General features: G+C 34.8%; 1 protein-coding gene across 2 annotated transcripts in view; it reads right to left on the minus strand.

Annotated features, from left to right (window-relative positions):
• CtBP (C-terminal binding protein) overlaps positions 1 to 24,666 on the minus strand; it is a 228,421-nt gene that overhangs the window by 10,894 nt on the left and 192,861 nt on the right. The window contains exons 6-8 of one of the 2 annotated variants that reach the window (XM_069822939.1): positions 18,777 to 18,876; positions 11,161 to 11,292; positions 8,590 to 8,939 (exon numbers count right to left, since the gene is read on the minus strand). In XM_069822939.1, coding sequence (XP_069679040.1) covers positions 8,590 to 8,939; positions 11,161 to 11,292; positions 18,777 to 18,876 — 582 coding nt within the window. Of the gene's footprint in view, positions 1 to 8,589; positions 8,949 to 11,160; positions 11,293 to 18,776; positions 18,877 to 24,666 lie in introns of both variants that reach the window. The other variant, XM_069822938.1, reaches the window with a different exon arrangement.

The following is a 24,666-nucleotide window of genomic DNA, read 5'->3' on the forward strand; positions in this document are numbered from 1 at the left end:
CCTCAGTAATTAGCATTAACTATGATTATAACTACACTCCGTGTCAGACCAGCAAGTTACTGTGCATTTGAAATAGAGAACTATGTTGCTCATTTAACAATAGCTCGTGGAAAAAATATTTAAAGGACCTTTGTATATTGCAACTCAGCAGGTACAGAATTGTAAGCTTTAAACCACCACCCCATGTTGATTGACAGTTACTGCTTGTTGCTGGGCTCGTGCAAACGTATTACTATCCTGTTTGAAAGTGTCGATTGCCAATCTATCCGCTGTTGTTTTTTTTTTAGTTGGTTATTTAACGACGCTGTATCAAATATGAGGTTATTTAGCGTCGATGAGATTGGTGATAGCGAGATGGTATTTGGCGCAATGAGGCCGAGGATTCGCCATAGATTACCTGGCATTCATCTTACGGTTGGGGAAAACCTCGGAGAAAACCCAACCAGGTAATCAGCCCGAGAGGGGATCGAACCCGCGCCCGAGCGCAACTTCAGACCGGCAGGGAAGCGCCTTAACCGACTGAGCCACGCTGGTGGCTTCCGCTGTTGTAGTTTGTGTAAATATTGCGTGTTTTTTGTATACAAACAGTTTTTAGTTTAGTTTAGTTCATCTTCAAATCGCTGTGCAAGAATAAGTCAGTGTAGTGCCTTCAATTAGTTTGCTTTCTTGTCGTACTGAAACAATGGACAAGTCGACAGAATGCTTAAAAAATTGCGAACCCGGAGAAGAATATTGACGAAAGAAATATGATGTTAAACGTGTATTTGTACTTTCGTACTGTCTTTTTATTCAATGTAACTGAAGCTGCTAAACATACGGTGTTAGCCACAAAAGTTTATTATAAACTGGTGCTAACAATAAGATTTGTGATGAGTTACACTAATTTTATTCTTTAATTGTATTAGTTAACCCTGCAATGCACCCGGGGTGACGCGTCATCCCAGATGACTTCATTTTCTTCTGTAGTTTAGTCTAATAATCTAATAATAGCTTGGGCTATTCAACGACAAAAGTTTTAATTAGCCTACTATATCTTGACGAAAACTACTTCCGACTTGACAGTTTACAGAGAAGGGGGAGCAGTGTTGTCATGTTGCCCATCGTTCGTGTAAGCGAGCGCGCTGCCGATAGAGTGCAGTAATGAACAGCTGACATGAACACATACATTTTTAAGCAATTTGTTGAACACTAGGCATTAAAATTTGTGTACATTATTACTTTTATTAATCTATTATTATTATTATTATTATTATTATTAGTAGTAGTAGTAGTAGTAGTAGTAGTAGTAGTAGTAGTAGTAGTAGTAGTAGTAGTAGTAGTACTGGTATTCTTCAATGTAATACCGTTAGAAAAGCGTCGAAAGAACTGTAAACTGTAAAAACAGGTTCAAATTTAATACGAAACGTCTACTTTTATGAGTGTCGGTATTCTTGAATTTAATATTGTTAGAAAGGCGTTCAAAAATTGTAAACTGTAAAAATATTTATGATTAAAAATCTGGGATAAACTCCAGAACATGGATTGCACCGTTTCCCTCTTACTTCAAAATTCCAACCTTGTGCACACAAAATAAATTATTGGCACTGAAAAGTGCCTTTTCGTAAATATAATGATGCGCATTCGACAAACGTAGACAAATCTGCTCTTTTTAGTATTTTAAGGCATAATTTGGTAGGTGCAATCCGTGTTCTAAAATTTTCCCAAAATCTGCACGGCCTTTTTCTTTTCCAATATCGATAACAGTGCTCTTATTAATTTTAACACAAGCAGCAATTCTCATTACGACTTGCGCCAAAGGTAAAAGAGCCCCGCCATTATCTTTTTCCCTCTCAAAATACTCTCTTACATTACACACCATCTCTCACGCTTGACTCTTTAACGAGGCACATTGTATAATATTCTTTGTTCTCCACCTGCCATTCCTTCCTTCCGACACTGCACAATTCACCTGTTTAGAAACTCTTGCAGAAACTAGAAAATACACACTAGCCATACATTCCACCAATGACAACGAAGATAATACGTGTAATATAATTGAAACAAAATAATTATCGATACGGGTACACTAGACCAATAATACAATTAAATAATATTTTTAATTCACACAAAGCAAGCACTAACCAGCCAACTCAAAGTCACTCCGGGCACTGTATTCAGCTCTAGGCCATGGTATTCACGTGCAACTTGTAAACATAGACATGGCAACACCATCCCGTTACCGTGGTTACGCCTCTCTCGTGATTGGTTGATTTCAATGGTTGCCATGGTAACATGCTAAAGGCGGAAGTTGTTTTGGACAGACCATAGTAGTCGAGGAAAGAAGGAGAGAAAAGTCGTGGGGTAACAACATACCCCAGGTGAGCAGTAATGAGTTCAAAATAGAGTGAGCAGTTCAGGGTTAAATTGTATGCGTGATGTAAAAGAAAACATATTTTTAGAATGGATAGTATACACAAGGAACACGCTCTGCCGTACTTGCCCCTCCCCCATACCCTTGGATAATTACTGTTACTGATTGTTTCGCTGTGACTATGGTGTGAGGGTTTGTTGTCCCATAAAGCCTGCAGTGACTTGCTGGTCTGACGTGGAGTATAGCTAATACTGCAGGTTATGTTCCAGACTGCTGCCATAAAATGAATAACGACTTAAAATGAATCACAGTCTTCTTCACTTGTCAGTGCATATAAAAGCCTCAAATCTTACATCTACTATCATTTTATGAAGTGTCCAATAGGCCATACAAACGTAAAAATAACATACAAAAATGCCACAGTACAGTGAAATGTCGCTATTACGAATTTTTCAGAATAACGAAGTAATCTTTTCAGGGTTGTTGTAATTTAACCCAACCCAAAAAAACCATATGGGTTTTTTAAAAAAAACCCCTTCAATAAAACCCGACACAAAATCCAAAATAACCCATATATTTATTTCTCGTAATTTAATCAACATACAAAATATTACAAAAAGGTGCATCATATTTATTTACTATAACAATTTGTCACCAGAAGTTATTAATTAGGTAATGTTTTAATTATAAAGAAAAAATTACTTTCATCAACACGGTGTTTTATTGTAGAATGGTATTAATATTAACTACATCACAATTCAGTCCTTCTTAACATGCAGAAATCTGTAGATCTTCACTAATTTCTCAGCTTTTTCCTCTCCTAACTTATTTCTTAACTTTGACCAAACAAGCCCATAGGTGGAGAAGATTCTCTCAATGGATGCAGTGCTGGCAGGGCAAGAAATTAAACTTTTCACAAAGCTAATAAATCCTGTTGGCAAGTTCCCCTTTTTTGTTGTTTTCAATTCCATTATTTTCCACCATTTTTTGGACTGAACTGTTGTACAACTGCGTCAGAAAACATAGTAGCAGGAAAATAATCAGAATCAGCAATCCTAAAAGACATAACACTTGTCACCCACTGTGGATGAATCTCTGTGAGCCAATTTTCTGCACTTTCCTCTTGATCTGCAGTTATTCTTGCCCCTCTGAATCTTGGATCTAACATATTAGCAAGATAGTGGAAGGGCAGGCTGCCAGCTTAAGAATATTTAATAATAATTTACCAATCTTTGCTTATTTAATTTACCAGTTTTTGCTCATGAAGTAGTTCTTAGAATAAGTTGGTGTTCTGAATCACTTAGTCACGAAATTGAACTATTTAATACCCATTAGAGAAAAACCCAATAAAACCCATAAAAACCCCCCAAAAAAACCATAAAAACCCAGTAAAACCCACTGGGTTGGGTCTTTTTTTAAATACCCGGGTTTTTCTCAACCTTGAATCTTTTAGTCCCAGCCATTTTATTATTAATTTACAAGTTAAAACTCTGTAGATTGAAAATTCAAAAAAGTTTCATATCCATGGTTCAAGAATTAAAACAGAAAATCAATATCCCGAATTTAAAAGAAAACTTACAAATTAAACCAAACCCTTTAACTCTATCAAATATAGAATATAATCTAAATTTAACAGAAGAAATACTGAAATCAGAAGTAAACACTGAAATACTAAAACAATTGTCTTTAGAAACAATTAATATTAGGTACCCTCCACAAAACTGGCTTCATTTATACATTGACGGATCCTTGATTTCCAGAGAACAAGGTGCCAGTGCAGGTGTTACGTGCTGTTTCTTCTCACTTTATAGCTCTCTTGGATATGGAACAACAAGTTTTGATGGAGAAATCGTTGCAATAAGTGAAAGTCTCAGGAATCTTCTATGCCATATCAATAAATTTAAGAATGCACTTATATTGTCAGACTCCAAAGCAGCTATTCTATCAATAGTCTCTAAACACACACCTTCATCTCAAACAGCAGAAATAACTAAAATGCTCTCTCAATTAATAACACTCAATAAAAGAATTGTATTCTAATGGATACCATCCCACTGTGGAATCCTGGGAAACGAGAATGCAGATGCTTTAGCAAAGAAGGGCAGCAGTGCTACTTACAGACCTGTTACTAAATCTACATATTACTCTGTGAAAAGATTGATTAAATCTACATACTTAGACTTCAACAAACAAAATTTGATAACACAATCTCAAGGGAAAAAATGGAACTCTCTGCATAATAATACACAGTTAATTCCCGATTTACCACGAAAATCGTCTGTAGCTGCATTTAGATTGGCAACAGGCCATGATTGTTTGGCCAAACACCTGCATAGAATTGGAATATATCAGTCCCCTAACTGCCCATTGTGCAACTCAAACCAAGAAATGGATTCGGAACACCTCAAAATCTGTGCTTCAGTGGCTAGTCATGATAATATCTTTGAAAAATATTGGAGTGCAAGAGGTCAAATGACTTTATTGTCAAACGCCTGGCATTAGAAAACAACAAGTTAAAAATGTTCAGTTTAAAGAACGGATAAGTAACAAACTATTCAGTTTAACATAATAATAATTCATCCTGCTACAAAAAAAAAAAAAAAAAATGAAATTAGATCTAATAAGCAGCTAAAAATTATGAGTTAAAATAGATGAGTTATCGCTAGACATCAAGTCACCCTTGGTTTTAGTGAGTTTTCTGAATGCACTTCCGCAGATGCGATTGTTATGGTTTGAATTTATATTTAAATGAAATGGTTTAACAAAATCTAACTTTCGAAGGCAGTTTGTTTCTAGATGTTGTTGAGGGAAGAAGTAAAGAAGCAGGAATGGCAGAAAAAAGACAAGAAAGCAGTTTTCGCTACTCGAGAATAGAAAAATCATTGAAGAAGTAGACAGAGGAGAGAAGAAAAGCGAAGTAGCAAGAAAATATGGCATAAGTGCAATGACACGTTTCTCAAAGACAGAGTAAAATTTGAGAAATGTATTCAGTCTAATGCCGCTGGATCTCAAAGAAAGAATAAGTCAAACTGTTAAAACAATATGTATTACTGTATCAATCTCTTAAGGTAATACTTCTAATGATTGATTCAGAACTCAATCTCATAGATCAAAATATTTCGAGAAATTGATTCAACAAAATGGCTGTAAATGTGTTGTTGTTTTCTAATGCCAGGCATTTGACAATAAAGTCATTTGACCTCTTGCACTCCAATATTTTTCAAAGATATTGTTATGGTTAGCCACTGACGCACAGATTTTGAGATGTTCTGAATCCATTTCTTGATTATGGCTGTAAATGTAAGAACACCTAACCTATATAACCCTGTTCAACGTACTTTTGCTTTGTAAAACTTAATTTTTGGCCCTAACAAGGCCATGATGAATGAAAAATATTGTAAAATATGCAAGAATAATTGAAGAAATGCCCAGAAACATGGCCTAACCCTCAAAATTAAAATTTTCTAGATAAGTGCTGCCATATGTTGTCGGATATGAGAACTACCATTTCTTACATTGGGCTATGCTCAAACCACCATATTAGGTATAATACAGCAAGTAGAAGTTCTTGTATTTCTTGAAAGACGTTTTCTGTAATGGCAAGAATGGGCTAACCAACTACTGCATCACACTATTGATAAGCAGGGTAACCAACGTAGTCTAAATGGAAAATACAATAATAAACAACTCTTGTATAGTTTGAAATTAGCAGTACATTATAGGTTTTAGAGAATAAAGTATTAACATAATATTACTACGAATTTTAAGAAACTAATAAATAATAACCATGTCAGATGTGGTATCTGAACAGTATTTATGTTGATGCACTGAACTTTTAAACAAAAACAATGGCGGAAACAGAAGAAGGAAATGTTAATTGTGTGATATTTCCCCCTAAATATGATGGTTCCAGACCTACCAATCCCGCCAAACTCACAGATTTACAGGAAAGATTTATGCTCCACCAATATATCATGGCTATTATAGACCCTTACAGCTGCCTCAGAATCTGAGAACATTAATATGAGTCATTCTTTGATAATGCTATTATTAAATGTCTTCTGCTCACACTTTCCTAGCCAAAATAATATTTGAAAAATTGTAATAAACCTAGTATGACATGTTAATAAAAGTCTAGTTCAAAAATTTAATGAATATTTTAGAGTTAGTAGTGAATAGAAATATTTTTATACAAAAGTTAGATTTTGTGAATGTTGAAACAAGTTCTCAAATAATTCTTTCTTTATTGGGTTATTTTACGACACTGTATCAACATCTAGGTTATTTAGCGTCTGAATGATATGAAGGTGATAATGCCGGTGAAATGAGTCCGGGGTCCAGCACCGAAAGTTACCCAGCATTTGCTCGTATTGGGTTGAGGGAAAAACCCCGGAAAAAACCTCAACCAGGTAACTTGCCCCGACCGGGATTCGAACCCGGGCCACCTGGTTTCGCAGCCAGACGCGCTGACCGTTACTCCACAGGTGTGGACTTCTTTCTTTATTATGTAAGTTTTCATGTTATGGGATATAATAAAGAACTGTTTTGTAACAAAAATATACATTTATATTGTCTGCTTGAATCTCATGATCACAAATATGGATAAAGATCATTATTAATATTTTTTACAAAACTAAATTTTTCTCCATTTTAAAAAAGTGTGGGTCAGCCTGTTTTTCTGACCATGTCTTCAATTATTCATTTGTCAAATATGCATAATTATCATTATGGTACCGATTCTTATTGAAATTTCAATATAATATGGATATACAGTATAACCTAACCCATAATATGGGACACAATTTGTAGGCAAATTTAATCAATTTTCGGTTTAACGAAATTTCACTACAACGAAAATAATTACAGTCCCCCTCAAGTTCGTTACATTGGCTTTTCACTATAATGCATTGCTAATCTTGAAATATCTTTATCCCTTGCTTATAGTGTCCATAAAGGGTCGCATCTCACAACAGATCACTTACAGTATTTATAATCCATGAATATGAGACAAAATCCGTCAGAATATGAGACAAAATAAATGAACGGATTACTTAGACTTCAACAAACAAAATTTGATAACACAATCTCAAGGGAAAAAATGGAACTCTCTGCATCATAATTCACAGTTAATTCCCGATTTACCACGAAAATCGTCTGTAGCTGCATTTAGATTGGCAACAGGCATGATTGTTTGGCCAAACACCTGCGTAGAATATTTCAGTCGCCTAACTGTCCATTGTACAACTCAAACCAAGAAATGGATTCGGAACACCTCAAAATCTGTGCTTCAGTGGCTGACCATGATAATATCTTTGAAAAATATTGGAGTGCAAGAGGTCAAATGACTTTATTGTCAAACGCCTGGCATTAGAAATCCGTCAGAGTCGTGTAGGACTATTTTAAAAAAACTACAAATAATGCCCATGGCTTGTCAGTATATCTTTTCATTAATAGTCTTCCTCGTATGTAATCGTGAAAACTTTGTAACTAATTCAACAGTTCATAGCATAAATACACGTCAAAAAAATGACTTTCATACTCCATCGGCAAGTCTATCGTGCTATCAAAAAGGAGTGCGTTATATGGCAGTAAAAATTTTTAATAGCCTCCCTATCGATATAAAAAATGAAACTCAAAACATAAAATTATTTAGGGCCAAATTAAAGAAGTACCTAATTTCTCACGCCTTCTATTCTGCAGGTGAATTCATGACATTCAATAACACTTCATGAAATTGATACTAAAACTTTGTGTTGTACTAGTAGACTATATTGTAAATCTCGTCTGTATATATTTCATCTAGACTGTGACTATAAATTAAGATTTTATAATAGTATTAAGTTTTTTGACTTGTTCCATATTCCAGCTGTAAGCATGTATGAATACCATGGAATGTTAATAAATACAATACAATACAATACAACAACATAAATGAAAGGAAAGAAATATGAGAAGATTTGAGGGAGGTGGGATATGATGCTATGGACTAGATTAATCTTGTTCAGGATAGGGACTGATGGTGGGCTTATGTGAGGGCAGCAATGAACCTCCAGGTTCTCTAAAAGCCATTTGTCAGTAAGTCCCCTCTTCCATTACCATGAATAATCGAATTCACTGTACTTGGTTTGTAACAATTCAATCAATATAAATATACTACAAAAAATATATATATTCGTGTGCCACTCTGTATACAATTCATGTGCCAAACAGTTGTGTCATAGGCACAGCACGATACTCACTATGCTGTGTGACAATCCCGCAACTGCACCTGCAGCTGCTCCTGGTGCAGTGCCGGCACCTCCGCCACCAGCCGCCACTGAATGGGGTACCTGGTCGTGAGGTGTAGTAGAATGGGCCTGCTGAACTGGAAGGGCACCTGCATAATAACCGCCGTTGATTCCTTCAGGGTAACCTGAAGTACTAAGGAAGTACTCCTTATTCACACAATTACGAAGACAGTCAGGGATCCTGCCGACAATGGCACGCCGTATCTCACTTGCTGCCATTTCACGGAGTTCTGTGCATGACGCATCTGAGTAGAACGCAGCATGTGGTGTGCACAGAAGGTTGGGAGCATCCTTTAATGGACCTGCGGGCACTAAACTTATTAATATCAAGTATTATTCACAGAATATTGCATATGGCACAATCTATTTAACATTATACATATGCAAGCACTTTGAATTACCTACCAATTATAATAATTATTATAACAATCCTACGATACTGAACGAAAATATTCCCTCACCAATAGAAAATAACTGCTTCTTTGGTAAATTGTACACACTCATTAAGAACAACAGTATGAATACTGAGAACTACACAATATTACTTTACATAGTAAAATTAACATTTGTTTCGACTTCTAACAGCTTGCTAGCAGCATGGGTTACAGGTTGTCGTCATGGCAACCAGGGTTAACCTTGGCAGTAGCCAATCACCGTTTGATTCTCCCTGCTCTCTTCGCCAAAGTTTGAAGGCAATGCTGTCACATTATCGAACATATTGCACGTGAGTTATTGACAATCTTCTAGCAGTAGCAGCAAGTTGCCATGACAGCAGACCTATAAGTAATGCAAGCTAGCAAGCTGTCAGAAGTCAAAAGAAACGTTAATTCTACTATAAAACAAAAGCAAAGTTGTAAAAAAATAGTAAAAATCAGCATTTCTTAACTATTGTGTTCTATACAGAGACATAGACTCAAAAATGTTTCCTGATAGACCTGAACATAAGCTTTTTGCAAGTGCTAGTAAGGTTTATTTTATTTTGGCATTTCTTTATTTTACTGGACCAGAAGAGAATGCAATTTATTTTTAACATTGTTGCCCGATATTTGCATTACACTAACAATTTCAGCTAAGACTTTCTTTTTTGTTATGGTAATCAGCACTTTGCAAATACCACTAACACTGTCTAGATTCAACTAGTTCTATTATTTATTTTTCTGGACAAAATTAGCACTACAAGTTAACATTATAAAACCACCATAAAATGCTAACATACTTTAATAATAATTAACAGAACCATCTAGCAAATTCCTCTGTTAACTCCCCCACCATTTGAAATTATGCTACAGAAAAAAAAATCACCATGATATCTATCTATTGTACAATAGCAACTGCCACTAGTATTTATTTTTTATTACGCCAAAATAAACAGAAACAATATAAAGTATTAATGCACATGTGGGTAGCAACACTGTTCACAAGTGGTGGAACCCTGTTCACATGTCGCTTCTTTAAAGCTGTGTGCAGCAAGCAAATGATGTGAACATGTGACCAGCGAATAGGGATTATAAAGAATGGACATTGAGCGAATTTTCCTGTGTTTTGTTTCTCTGTGCGCCGGCATTTAGTTCCAATTTCAGGCGCTAGAGGTTAGTGTAATCGAGCATACGCTAAGATAATAATTGAGTATAGAGTTGAGACACAGGATCCAAACATCGCCTATCTTATTGCATAATCCAGTAACGCTTTGCTTCAAATAAATTCAAGTTAACGGCTTTTCCTATTTCTCAGTGACGAACTAGTTGTAATAATAATTTTTTTATATTTCAGATTTAATAAATTATATTATAAAATAATATAATACATTATAAAATTATGTATCAAATTCGTTTAATATTTGTATATAATACAATATAATATAGGTATATGGTTTTACTTCTCATAAGAGTTTTGTTTTCCCATTTTCAGTGCTATCAAATCATTACATAATTTAATTGTTGTTGGGGTCAACGTCTGAACTCTCATTATAAAGGAACTCTAGAGTGTAGACATTACAGTTAATGACGGATTTATTATTTTATGGATCCAATTTATTTTATTTGAGTACATAATGTACCTAGATGTATTAATTGTATGTGTTATATTTCCACTGTGTCGACTGCTAGCTGGTGTGATGTCAGCGCCAACTCTAGGGAGAAAACAGAATCTCACGCTCTAGCTGGCTTGAAGGTCATTGAAATCAGTCTGGCTACATCAAAGGTACCGACGCAAAGTGTCCATACTTAATTACCTATACGCCGATGTGACCATACCTTAACAATAAAACATACATATCTGAAGTATTTAAGTGATCAATTGACTAGTTCTTGCAAAGGACAATCTGAGTAGATTACACCTGTTAATCTTCTCCACAATACCCTTTAAGGTTATATCATCCACAACAGATCTGAATCTTCTATTTCTTAGTGACGAAACAAATAAAAAGAGAAGACAATTCCAATCACAACACAGTGCACATACTTCAATTCAGTAAGATAGCATTGCTATATGATTAGTCTTCCTACTATCTGTCGTCGAACTCACCTTGGAATACATTGTATGGTTCATTCTCATGTACGTCCAGGGCTGCTGCTCGGATACGACCTTGCTTCAAAGCAGCAGCTAGAGAGTCATCGTCCACCAAGCCTCCTCGAGCTGTGTTCACTAAAAATGCTCCTGGAAACACAATGCCATAAAGTATACATTTTCAACTAGAAGCCACCATCTGAACATAAACTCGTATTATGCATTTGAATTAAGTTAAAGTGCTAGAAAGGAGGAAGTTTCTGTAATTTCAAACTGAATTTTACTTATACCTACTTCATGACTTACACACTGTACATTTCGAAAAACAGAATTCAACTACATTTATACACACGTTCGTGTGTGTGTTGAAGAATATTGTGCTGATGCTTAATGTTTTTAATGGCATGTTGCTCTTTTTTTTTTTTTTTTTTTAAAGTAATGGTGGGTACTTGACTTGCATCAATCACCCAAGCATAGTGGGTGATGTGTCAAAGCTTTTTGTTCTTCCAGCCGCCATGAAGACACACTATCAATCAATAGCACCACTGACGACGAGTTCATCTAAATATCACCCAATTATCCCAAAAATATCTCAAGAAAAAAAATTCACCAAGACATGCTAATATATCAATAATGTTAGTTCTGAAATAAAAAAAAAAAAACTAATATTATCTGCCAATAGATGCTTTATGGTCTTGGAAGACATATGAAATCCCAAATTATATTTAGGAATACAAAAGTTATGATGTATAAAATTCTTATAAGGTCTGTACTATCTTACGCATCTGAGACTTGGCCATTGTCGAAGTCAGATGCGACATTATTATGTACATTTGAAAGAAAGATTCTTAGGCAAATCTTTGGACCAGTTAGAGAAAACGGAACATGGAGAAGAAAATATAATTTCGAACTATACAGATTATATGAGCCGGACATTGTTGAATTTATAAAAATAAGAAGATTGGATTGGGCCGGGCATGTTGTGAGAATGCAAGATGATAGGGTTGCGAAGAGAGTTTTTAAATTTATTCCAATGGAAAGAAGGAAGGTTGGGAGACCGAGATTGAGATGGGAAGACTGTGTGATGGATGACATCAAGACTTTGGGTGTTAGAAATTGGAGAAGTTTGGCATTGGATAGGGAGGAATGGCCTGAAGTAGGCCAGGGCCCATGAAGGGCTGTCGTGCCATTGATGATGATGATGATGATGCTAATATATCCCCCTCCTTCAGCCAAAAGATATGATGGTTTTGCATAGAATTACCAACAAATGACAATGAATTTCGCACGTCAGCCTGACAGAATTCTCATTAATAAGATAAAAATTCGTTTACACCAATATTATCATCGTCTTCTCGAAGTCTGAACTTTTCAAAAAGTGAATTGTATATACCGAATCCTTCACGTTACAGTAACACTTCATATATACGATTTTATAAAGGCCCCAAGAAAAAAAAGCATAATGAGAAAATCGTACAATTGAGTGAAATGACATTTAATAACATCTGAAATAGTATTGAAGACTATATAGGAAGAATGGGTTAAGTTGATTTAGTAGAACTTTTCACAAGAAAATTTTATAACTATACAGTTAAGACATCTGTGAGTCTATAATATTGTACTCAAATTTATAATAAATTCTTGAAGAATGTAAGATTATGATCTTCATTTAATAACATGTGATTATCTTATAAAACAGTCAGTTATTTTGCATTGCTTGCTCCTGAGGAATAAACCAGGCCCTCAAATTGTGGTATCCGTATTTGTTCAGTTACATCATGGTGTGTTACAAAATGTTTCACTGTTCCTAAAGCAGTAATGGCCTCATTAAAAGACACAAGATTGTTGGAGGCAAGCATGGCAGCTTCGAATTTCCACGAATTTCAAAGTGGGCCATATCACAGTCTAGTATATACAGTCACGAAGCTCAATACGTAGTAAATATGCATCCATAGACAGTTGCTAACCACTAGGATCGCTAATATCACCTCATTACAGACAATGCGAAATAGTACCGGCACAGTCTATTGTTCCTAGCACCCTCACAGCTCAAGCTTCGTGACTGTATATACTAGACAGTGGCCATATCGTAACAGCTGTATTTTCGCGTTATTACATTTTCATGGCAAATCTAATTTAGAGCAAAATTGATTTAGAACATATAAATGACGTAAAGTATCTCCTAGGGTTTAAAATACAATTGTATAGTGTAAAAAAATGTATAAACGAAAAACATATAACCAAAATAAATGAACATAAGTATAGGAATTCTGCCAGGACTTCAGAACAAAAAAAGTGAGAAACTTATAAAAGAAGTTTCACGCAGGAGGTCACTAAATTGTAGAGTGCTACTTAAAAGTATGTAGGTATTTAATGCTCTTGTTTAACAATCGAGTTATTTTCTCTCTTGCTTCCCAGTATTTAGATGTAAGAATTTTATTTTGTTGAAATGCTTCACATCGTGTTAAATGATTATACTTAAAAGTGACATTTAATAGATTGTATATAACCTACACTAAGAAGTAAATGACAGTATTCAGTAATTAACTATATTAAGCCCAGGAATTACAAATAGTAAAATTAAGAGAGAAAGGAGATAGAAGTACTGTATGAGTATGCAAATCATATTTTATACAGTGAAACCTCTCATTTATGGACATCGAAGGGACATAACAATCTGTCCGCATCTGGGAGGTGTCCTTTATTGGGAGGGAGGCTCCCCATTCTAACAGTAAATTTATAATATGCATTATTTATCCTTTCACACTTTAAATGAAATGTAGTACTGCAGTTTAATTCTAAATACAGAATAGCCTACTACAGTAAATTCTTTGCAACTTTGAACTACAGTAGATAAGACCGGAAAAGGAAAATACAGTACTGTGTCATGCAATTTTATTCTAGGTCTACAGTTATGCAGTAATGTAATTTACATTTTTCAACTTAACCTCTACGTTCAGATGCTATGTCTCTCGAAACAGAACTGACTGAAGTGAAAGTGAAGAGAATAATCCTACTAACCCTATCATGTGTTGAATACAATTTCACGATCGCAGAAATCTTGGACCCATCAGACAGATTAAATTTTATGACTTTGTTTATCCACCCGCTTTCAGCTCACAAGGGGTAGCCGGCTGGGCTAGTGGTAGCCTACGAGACCCTTAGGCCTAGTCTTCTTTCATGTTAAGGAATTTTTGTACTAAATTTTCCATTTTTGTAACACATTAGGTCTTGAAACCCAAGTTCTGTTCGCAGTCAGGAGGTAAAGCAAGCTTTAGGACTGTGAAACAGCTGTCCGTGTCCGTGTCTGAGAGTGTCCATAAACGAGAGTTAAATTTATCATTATTTCTATAGTATTTCCGTTGGGACATAAAAATCTGTCCGTATATGAGTGTCCGTATCTTGGGGGTGTCCGTAAGGAGAGGTTTCACTGTATTTGATAATAGTGAGGTGTTTGATAGTTTAAGAGATTAATTTTCAATTTCTTTCGACAGCTTGGAGGAAATTCCAAGCTTTAGCAAGTGACACTGCGAAAGATAAATAAAGAGTATGGTCTAGTATTGTGTAAGGAATTGTTAGGACAGGGCATTGTTCATAGCAAGGTGGAAGTTGTGAAAATCAGAAAGCCAACTGATACGATTTCATAAATATCTTGTGAGGATGTACTTAATATATTAAACATAAGGGCCAAGGAATAGAAGGTTCTTCGCTCACTCAGCTGAAGTCATGATAACATTTTCAGGGATGGAGTTACATGATGAGATTGATGGATGTTCAGGTAAAATGCACACGCACATTATGAACATGCTGGCGTCTGTGAGTGAGATTAACACGTAAGTCAGTAAATAATTAGTCACAATAATCACAATAATCAATATAATGTTGCAGAAGAGGTATTTTCTATTTAAGAGAAGGTTGTTAAATTTTGACAATGGTGAAGTGGAAATAACAGAGATAAATTAAGTAGTGCTGTAAGTACCACATTAATAATAAATTCAACATCAAGAAATGTGGCAAAGTTATGTCGTCGTCCTAATCCTCCCCCTCCCCTAACCTTTCAAAATCATCAGAATCAATGTCATTATCAACATCCTCGACATCACTTTCATCTTCATAGTTTAAGCCAACTGCTCACTTCTTACTGTACATCTAGTACATCTTCCTTTCACAAAGTGATCAAAATCTTAAATTTAGCTGTGCCGTATATACCATGTGTATTTTAAATTATAGTACATCAATCAAACTCCTGTATCTCCTCATGAGGAGCATAGGGCATTCACAAAGTGCCTCCATCAGACCCTATTTGTAGCCAACTTCTTCACTTCGCTCCATGTTTTCCCCTCCCTAGCAATTTCCTCCAAAACTGTTCTCTTCCATGTATTTTTTGGCCTTCCTCTTGTTCTACTACCCTGAGGGTTCCAATCCAAAGCTATTCTTTCTACTGCTCCATCTTCTTTCCTGATTGTGTACCCTATCCAATTCCACTTTCGTCTTTTGATTTCTATTGTGATTTCTTTCTGATTTGTTATCCTCCATAGTTCTGAGTTTGTGATTATATCTGGCCATCTAATTTTTAAAATTCTTCGTAAACATCTATTAACAAATGTTTGCAGTTTATTTTGTATAATTTTACTTGTTTTCCATGTCTCACAGCCATATAATAAGACTGATTTCACATTACTGTTAAAGATTTTAATTTTTGTAGATCTAGATATAATATAACATTTCCATATTGGGTACAAATGGAAAAATGCACTATTTTCATTTTTTATTCGGTTCTTTACATCCTCAAAGGCTCCACCATCCTTGTCAATTATACTACCCAAATATTTAAATTCTTGAACAGTATCAATGTCATTATTATTTATTATAGCTTTATCTGTCTTTTTACTATTTAATCTCATTTCTTTAGTTTTCTTTACGTTTATTTTCATATGAGCCCCTTTTATTACTTCTAATAAAGTATTAACTTTATTCTGCATATCACCAAAACTATGGAATCCCCATCTTATACCGCTTCTAACATTGCCAACAGAAATTATAGTACATAGGGAATTAATATTGCCATAAGAAATCCATGTATAAAAAACTGAAAGTGGAATTACATGTAGCTGGTGGCCATGTGTAATAAATTAGTAGGCCTTGTAGAAAAAAAGACTATCTACTGATTATTGCCAACTAAAATTCTGTTTGATGGCATTAGTCTTGAAACAATGGATTATTACACTACAGAAGAAAAGATTTTATTAAAGGTAGGCGCTCCTTTACCAGAAAAAATTTGTTTGGTGTATTCGCATTTTTATTATGGTATCGCTCACTTGTCCACATGTCCGAATTAATAATCAAATAGTGTTGTAATTTATCACTAGAGCACATTATTTCATTGTAGTGTTTTGAACTGAACTGGATATAAAATGAATAGCTCTGTAACTTAAACTATGAAGGACATACCTGGTTAATTTAGTATTTTCCCAATCTCATCCCTTATGTTTTCTCCATATTACATTGCTATAATTCTAATTCCATAAATTATAAAGTCCTTCATACTGTTGGACCTAATAAAATAGCATTCGCATCATCTATTTCATTATACCTTCAATATTACCGCAATTGGAGACCTTGCAATCGACATATTTGCCATGACAATCCTTATTTCGATCTTGGACTGTACGGAAATCCATTCAGAATTTTCTGGACGGAATCCGGTCATGTCAACAGAGGCAAGGCGGCCAAGTGGACGATGCTCCATTTAAAATAATGCAAAGAATAAAAATCCGAATGTTCCGTACAGAGCCAATCCGGTAAGTGAGCGCCTATCTTTATTGAATCATATGAAATTCATCATCAGGATCATGTATATGATAAGTTGGCAATGATCAGTAGACAGTCTTCTTCTCTTCAAGGCCTACTAATGTATTACACATGGCCAGCTACATGAAATTCCACTTTCAATTTTTCATACATGGATTTCTTACAGCGATGTTAATTCCCTATGTACTATAGTTTCAAATACACATGGTATAATACCTCTGCTACTAATCTGTATTGCTAGTGATATTATCTATAGTAATGTCACAAGAGGTCTGAGATTTGCCAATAAATCCACGAGCGGAGCGAGTGCACTTATTTGGGAAATCTCAGACCTTGAGTGACATTTATTAGGACTATTTCGTGAATAAAATAAAAATGTAAATAATATATCCCTCAAATTCGCTCACAAAATGTTAATAATTGTATATTTACGAATACTTAACCTATTCAGACATTGTGAAGTCGAAATAGATGAATAATGATTACTGCAATAAAGAAATTGAATGTTATTCAGTAATGCCAATTGAGAAAAGCGACTACAGGTTTAAAAATGTTAATTACATGTACTGCGCTTTTCTCTTGTTATTATAACAGAAATACGTTTTCATTATCTGCTGAAATCATAATTTAATTTAAACATTTTATAGTATAATTCAATGGCGTAGCGTCAATGTAAGCTAAAAAGCTCAGCTTCCCCAGTTAATAATAATTTCATAACAAACCTGCAGTTTATGAACAAAATTATTTATTAATTTTAATAGAGTTTATATTTATGCGTTAAATATTGTGATGCGGCAGCTCAGGATGATTTGTGATGCAGCAGTAAACAAGAAGCCTGCACACACCAGCTTCCAAACAGATTGGTTTCTTACACTCATTCTTCTGTGTAACCCACCCCGCAGATTTTCCATCCCTTTCTAACTAAACTATCCTGGTCGCAAGGCACGGAAGAAGCTAGCTTTTACATTGAAAGTTTCTGTCCGAGTTATCCCTTTTCGTGAGTTGTGTTCAGTTGAAGGTTAGTGTGCATTGCGGCTGATATAATAAATAATGAGTGAAATAACAGTTCCTGACACCAATTTACTTGAATTTTTAGGACAATTCTATTATCAAGACTGACTTACGAACAAAAGTGCGATTTAAAAAACAAATGACCGTGTCTATTTGTTAGAGATATGTGTAAACCATGAAATCATATTTTACTATGTAGCATTTGAGGTCATGCCTTATTGGTGTTACTTACGAGGTTCCAACCAATCTTCGGACTGCTGACTTGACATTGACTACTATTTATTTTTAGACTATATTTTTGTAATACGTTTTCTCACATGTACATGAAAGACAACTTGAGTTAGCTTCCCCTGCTCAAAATTTCATGCTACGCCACTGGTATAATTACAAACAACCTGATTAATACATTAATTAAATGAACAATTGTTATGAAGGAGTGTCATTTTCTTTAGATACAATGGACATGGAATTAGAAGACGAAGATGTAGATGTGGGAGTAGGATTTCGCACTTTATTTAGTACAATGGATTCATGCTCATTGATTTATGTGGAAACAGTTGGCGACACCGACTAAACAAAAGACCGACCATGCGATAAATTGATAGTGATATATCGAGCTACAGAAATTATCGCGATGTATGACTGTGATTAGTTGGAATTCAAAATTTCATTACACTTCACTGGCCGAAAATGGAATAACGTCATAAACAAAATAGTCATCAGAAATTTGAAGCTTCTCTGCAACTGAATAAATTAAACAAAAAAAAACACTTATACATAGATATATACTATATCAAAGACCAATGTACTACCTGGCCTCATCTGCTTGATGGTGAACTCATTGATAAGGTGATGGTTGTGTTCGTTGAGTGTGCAGTGCAGTGACACACAGTCTGACTGGAACAGCAGGTCCTAGAGGGTGTGGTGAGGAACAAACAAAAAAACAATGTGTACAGAAACATCGTAATCAAATTCTACAAAACACAGTGGAAAATTAATATAACGTGGTAAATATATTGTAACTTGAGAGATAAAATCATTAATAACCCTTTGTCCATTAACTTAAGCGAACAAGGTGACTAACTTCGCCACCATTTTTATTACAAATCACACAAGTACGATGACTTCACATTTTATTCTAATATGAATATTTATTAGTATTACTAATGCCACATACAAAAAATGAAACATGCAGGACAAACGCAACATAAAGTATAAGTTATGAAGAGAAATGAATTCTTTAATGTGAGGCCCAATACCTAGAAATCGAAGTATATAGATTTACTGATACAGTAAAAGTGTAATATAGCGTGGTCTGAATTACCGCGAATTCGTATTTAAAGCAAGGAAAGTATGTCCTCCAGTAAAAAACACAAAATATACAATATATTTAGTAGAAAATCAATCTTAAAAAAAAAATCAAATATAAAAGATAATACTGCATAGAGTGCTTCTGCAATAAATGTTTTATTTAACGACGCTCGCAACTGCAGAGATTATATCAGCGTCGCCGGATGTGCCGGAATCTTGTCCCGCACGAGTTCTTTTACATGCCAGTAAATCTACTGACATGAGCCTGTCGCATTTAAGCACACTTAAATGCCATCGACCTGGCCCGGGATCGAAACCGCAACCTTGGGCATAGAAGGCCAGCGCTATACCAACTCACCAACCAGGTAGACTCTTCTGCAGTATAATGTACTGCATCCACCAGGTATATGCTCAGCCCTTAGTGGACAATGACCTTTTCTTCAGAGTTGTAAAAACTACATTCCAAGGGATTTTGCAGACATTACTGTACTGTGTTTTAGTCAGTGTCACATGTTCTGAGTCTTAGTTTAATTAAACATTAAGTGCAGTAATGTCGCAAAAACACAAAGTATATAATATGGAATAAACTGAAGAACTTGTGACTGTTTAGTTTATATTACAGTACGTATTACATTATTTAAATTAATGTATAGTGTTACAGTGCATTAAATTACCAGCTTTACCCATCTCTATGAGACTTGTAATTTCCTTAACACATGGATTATGATCACTTCTAGAATATCACGGTTCAGCAATAATGTGGGAGTTAAATATATCCCTCAACAATCACGCTATATCGGGCTTTTACTGTACTATTATTGTGGTTCTACGTTTGTGTAGGTAGGCTTTTTTTTTTAATATGTATTTAATTTTTCATACACTTTGTTGTTTTATTGAGACAAGAACTGTGATGTAGAAAAGGCATTACACAGAACAGCTCAAATATCACTAAACAACTTGCGGAAATTAAAACCGAAATGATTACAAATTTGACCTGAATATTTTGAGGAAACGAGTTTTCAGCATCCCTACGTCTACATGACATTCAAAATGCGATTTCTCTATTTGTGTCTGCAGAAGTTTCTAATTGAAACTACTAGATTGATGCATATTGGCACATTTCAAATTAAAACACATCAATAAGACACTGGCATTACACCTCAGAAAATAATGTTCAATTAATAGCGTTTAACAGGAAAAGTGTGAACTTGTGGAGAAGGAAACACAAACAAAACTTACAGTTAAGCAAGACGCATCAACAGACTACTGAAGTAAATAACGCGTATATTCAACATATATTTTTCGTATAATCGACCACTCACTGTAGAGTGCTACTATAGCTTTCGTTGCTCAAGACGGCATGTGGTACTTTTAACTGTCTGTACCTGGATGGCAAAACACAGCCATGCTCACACGATTCCACGATATGGTGGTATCAGTGTTCAGCTAAGGAAGCATAAAAGGCTGAGTTCATTCTTTTATCTATAGCAAGTACACTGAAGTATAACAAATGACATATCATTAACTACATTTTTAATTATGTATATTTTACAGTTTTCGACACTGATAAAATTAATAAAGGAATATCACACAAAACTACTTAATGTTAATAATCAATATATACTAGTACAGTTCTATAGATATTGTATATGCCCCATCCGCAATTTTCAATTTAGTAGAGCTTCAAACATCTTCAATTATTGCCATTTCTACCAACTATCACTGAGTATTTAATACGATTAAAATTTTTTCTGGATCATAGTGTAAGGGTACATTTCTCCTGGATGAATAAGATCTACACAATCTCAAGTATCCTGTCCTTCCCCAAACAAGAAAGTTTATGAAAACAACGAAGTCTTGATAGTTCTTCCACGAAGCAAGATAATCCAGCCACTTCAGAACCCTAGCCATTCACCATAAAACTATTATCTCACATTTATTTCACAGACTGTGCATAATATGCACCCCTAGAAGGAGTATTTTTTTTTTTTTTTTTTTGATAAAATGAAAATGTTCTTTATTATTTGTTATAATGAGGCTAGAATTATAATTGTATACTTTGTATGTTATTTTTATATGTATGGGTAAATTAATTTAGACTGGGAGTTACGAACTTTATAATTACAAATTATTGTTCTTTTTTTTTTATTATTTTCTTGTTCTAAGACTGTGGACGATTTGAGTATATGTTTGGTTACTACCCGGCTGTAGGCTACATCTTAGTTGTTCTGCTTCACTGACACTGAGAGATGCTCTAATACAGCTTAATAGTTTCGGTACCAACTTCCTAGCTCTAGTAATCAAGCTCTGTGAATACACTGGGATACAGGGATGAATTCCTGTACACTGAAATCCTTTGATTGTAATTTCGCCCATAACTTACATGAAAGAATATTACCGGTACTGTACGATCAAGTGGTGTCCAGTCTTCGCCAACACAGCAAAACATAAAATATTGCTTTCTGTAGTATCATTCCATGTATTGTGGGTCCCTATCACCACGGCATAGGACGTCCTCAGGTTGCGGATAGAGGAGATGGCCTCCAGATATGGAGGATAGCTGCGAATATATTGAATAAGCAGTCGTAGACAGCCGATAAGGGATGGTCCTCCAGCTTGGGGGTTGGACGAAGGGCTAACAACCCATTACCGTAAAAAACAGCTTGTTACGAATCCATACAATAAGCCTCAGAATGGGAATGATTCTCCGGCACGACCACAGCAAAGGAATAAAGTTATGAGATTTGGTATGTGGAATGTAACTAGTCTTTACAGAACAGGAGGGGTAACATTAGTAGCAAAAGAACTAGCTAGATATAGAATAGACTTCTTGGGAGTACAAGAGGTTAGGTTAGATGGGAATGGCATATAGAGTGTTAGTTTGGAGACCGGAGGGGAAAAAGACCTTTGGGGAGGCCAAGACGTAGATGGGAGGATAATATTAAAATGGATTTGAGGGAGGTGGGATATGATAATAGAGACTGGATTAATCTTGCACAGGATAGGAACTGATATCAGGCTTATGTGAGGGCGGCAATGAATCTGCAGGTTCCTTAAAAGCCATTTGTAAGTAAGTACAGACGTGGACAAATTATTAACAAAATTGACGATTTTTATGATAATTCTGTTTACAAAATTTGACTTTTCAATTTAGACTACAATTGACAATTTTGCATTTTTCTATCATTACAGTAGACAGAAATATGCAAAAATGTCAACTGTAGTTTAAATTGAAGAGTTAAATTTTGTAAAAATATATAATAAAAATCTTCAATTTTGTTAATAATTTGTAAATTAGCGAAAATGTCAACTACAGTCTAAATTGAAGAGTCAAATTTTGTAAAACTATAAAAAAAAAAATCTTCAGTTTTGCTAATAATTTGAAAAAATATCCAAAATGTCAACTGTATTCCAAATTGAAGAATCGAATTTTGTAAAAATATATAATAAAAACCTTCAGTTTTGCTAATAATTTGTAAATATGCAAAAATATCAAATGTAGTCCAAATTGAAGAGTTAAATTTTCTAAAAGTATACAGTACAAATCTTTAATTTTGCTAATAATTTGGAAATACGCAAAAATGTCAAGTGTAGTCTAAATTGAAGAATCATATTTCGTAAAAATATATAATAAAAATCTTCAATTTTGCTAATAATTTGTCCACGTCTGTAGTATCATTATGTTATGTAAAATGGAAGATGCACAGAAGTAATTCATAAATCATGACTGAATTGAATGAAACAAGATTTATAATGATATTTACAGATTGCCTTGGTTTCAATCGATTTAGATTTAGTTGATTCATGTCACAGCAAGCAGAAAGTGTTCAACTGACTTTCTTAACAAATGAACGCAGATTTAAGTTTGAATTAATTACCAGAGTTTGTTGACTGCTAGAAGCAACGAACACTACATTGCACATCCTGTTAATTGTTAAAAATACAAACCGACTGATATTGCAAGACTTCCCCCTACATTTCGGTTTTGAAGTCCCTGGCATGGCTATACAGTAGCCTCATACAGGGTCTCTTGCTACACCCTTTATACTCAAGAATGTAGATAGAATTATTTTAGCTGGGTTTTCGTGATTAATTAGGGGCAGAGGGAAGCGGGAAAACTATTGGATAATCTGATAACTGGTTAACTGAAGTTTTACTGTACCCCTAATTGGGTGAGTGGTCTTCTCAGCACACTATTATCACAGTCTACTATATACAGTCACGAAGCTTGAGTTTTGAGGGTGCTAGAAACAATAGACTGTGCTGGTACTATTTTGCATTGCCTGTAATGAGCCGATATTAGCGATCCTAGTGGTGAGCAACTATCTAATGTTTGCATATTTACTACGTATTTAGCTTCGTGACTGTTGTTGTTTTCTAATGCCAGGCGTTTGACAATAAAGTTATTTGACCTCTTGCACTCCAATATTTTTCAAAGATATTATCATGACTAGCCAGTGAAGCACAGATTTTAAGGTGACTGTATATACTAGACTGTGCTATTATTACACGCCCATAAAGCTACATTTACTTTCTTCAGAAAAAAATTCATGCATCCTGTCCAGCAACGAGGAAATGGATGAGGAACACCTACAAGTCTGCACTGCTGTGTCCTCAGGAGGCAATATTGTCAGGAAATACTGGAAGGCTCGACTGCTAATGGCTTCATTGCTAAATGCAGTGCATTAGACACCAACCAACCTTGTTCAGAAAATAGTTGAAAACATTTCTCACCATCTGAATCTCTTTAATTCAAGCCAGTTTATGAACAACTTTAGTCTGGTAGTAGTAATTATAATTGACAAAGTAATAATGGAACAGGTTTAACTGTAAATCAAAATGGAAATGTTCACAAAGCATTTCATTTTCACCAATAAAATGGGACTGACACAACAAACGGAATATGAAGAACAAACAAATAATGTAAAATTAAACTTCCAATCTCTTTTAAAACATATGTCAACTTATCTTGTTGTGATATTCAGATTCCGATTCATAGTCTTTTTTTTTTAAACACATACGCACACGCACACATATACAGAGTGACAACTAATTAATGACCATATTCAAATTTAAAGTTTCACATGTACTATTTTCCTCACGCCCCAGGTCAATTTAAAGATCAACCATTGCGAAATTTAGTAGTACAATTTAACTACAAAAAATTTAAACCTCTGTAACATGTATGTGATATAAAATGAAGTGTCCATAGTGTTTGATGTTATCTACAAAAAAAAGTTCACAGATGACGAAGAGTGAAAAGTGATTATAATGATGCAAAGAACAACAACTGGTAAAAGTTTGTGAGGTTTCCTGAATAGAGCTACATGTAACTGCTCTTCTTTGGAGAACAAAGTTGAGTATTATGATGAAGATTTCAATTGTATAATA

The sequence above is a fragment of the Periplaneta americana genome, chromosome 4, assembly GCF_040183065.1.
Source record: "Periplaneta americana isolate PAMFEO1 chromosome 4, P.americana_PAMFEO1_priV1, whole genome shotgun sequence".
Taxonomy (NCBI): Eukaryota; Metazoa; Arthropoda; class Insecta; order Blattodea; family Blattidae; genus Periplaneta; species Periplaneta americana.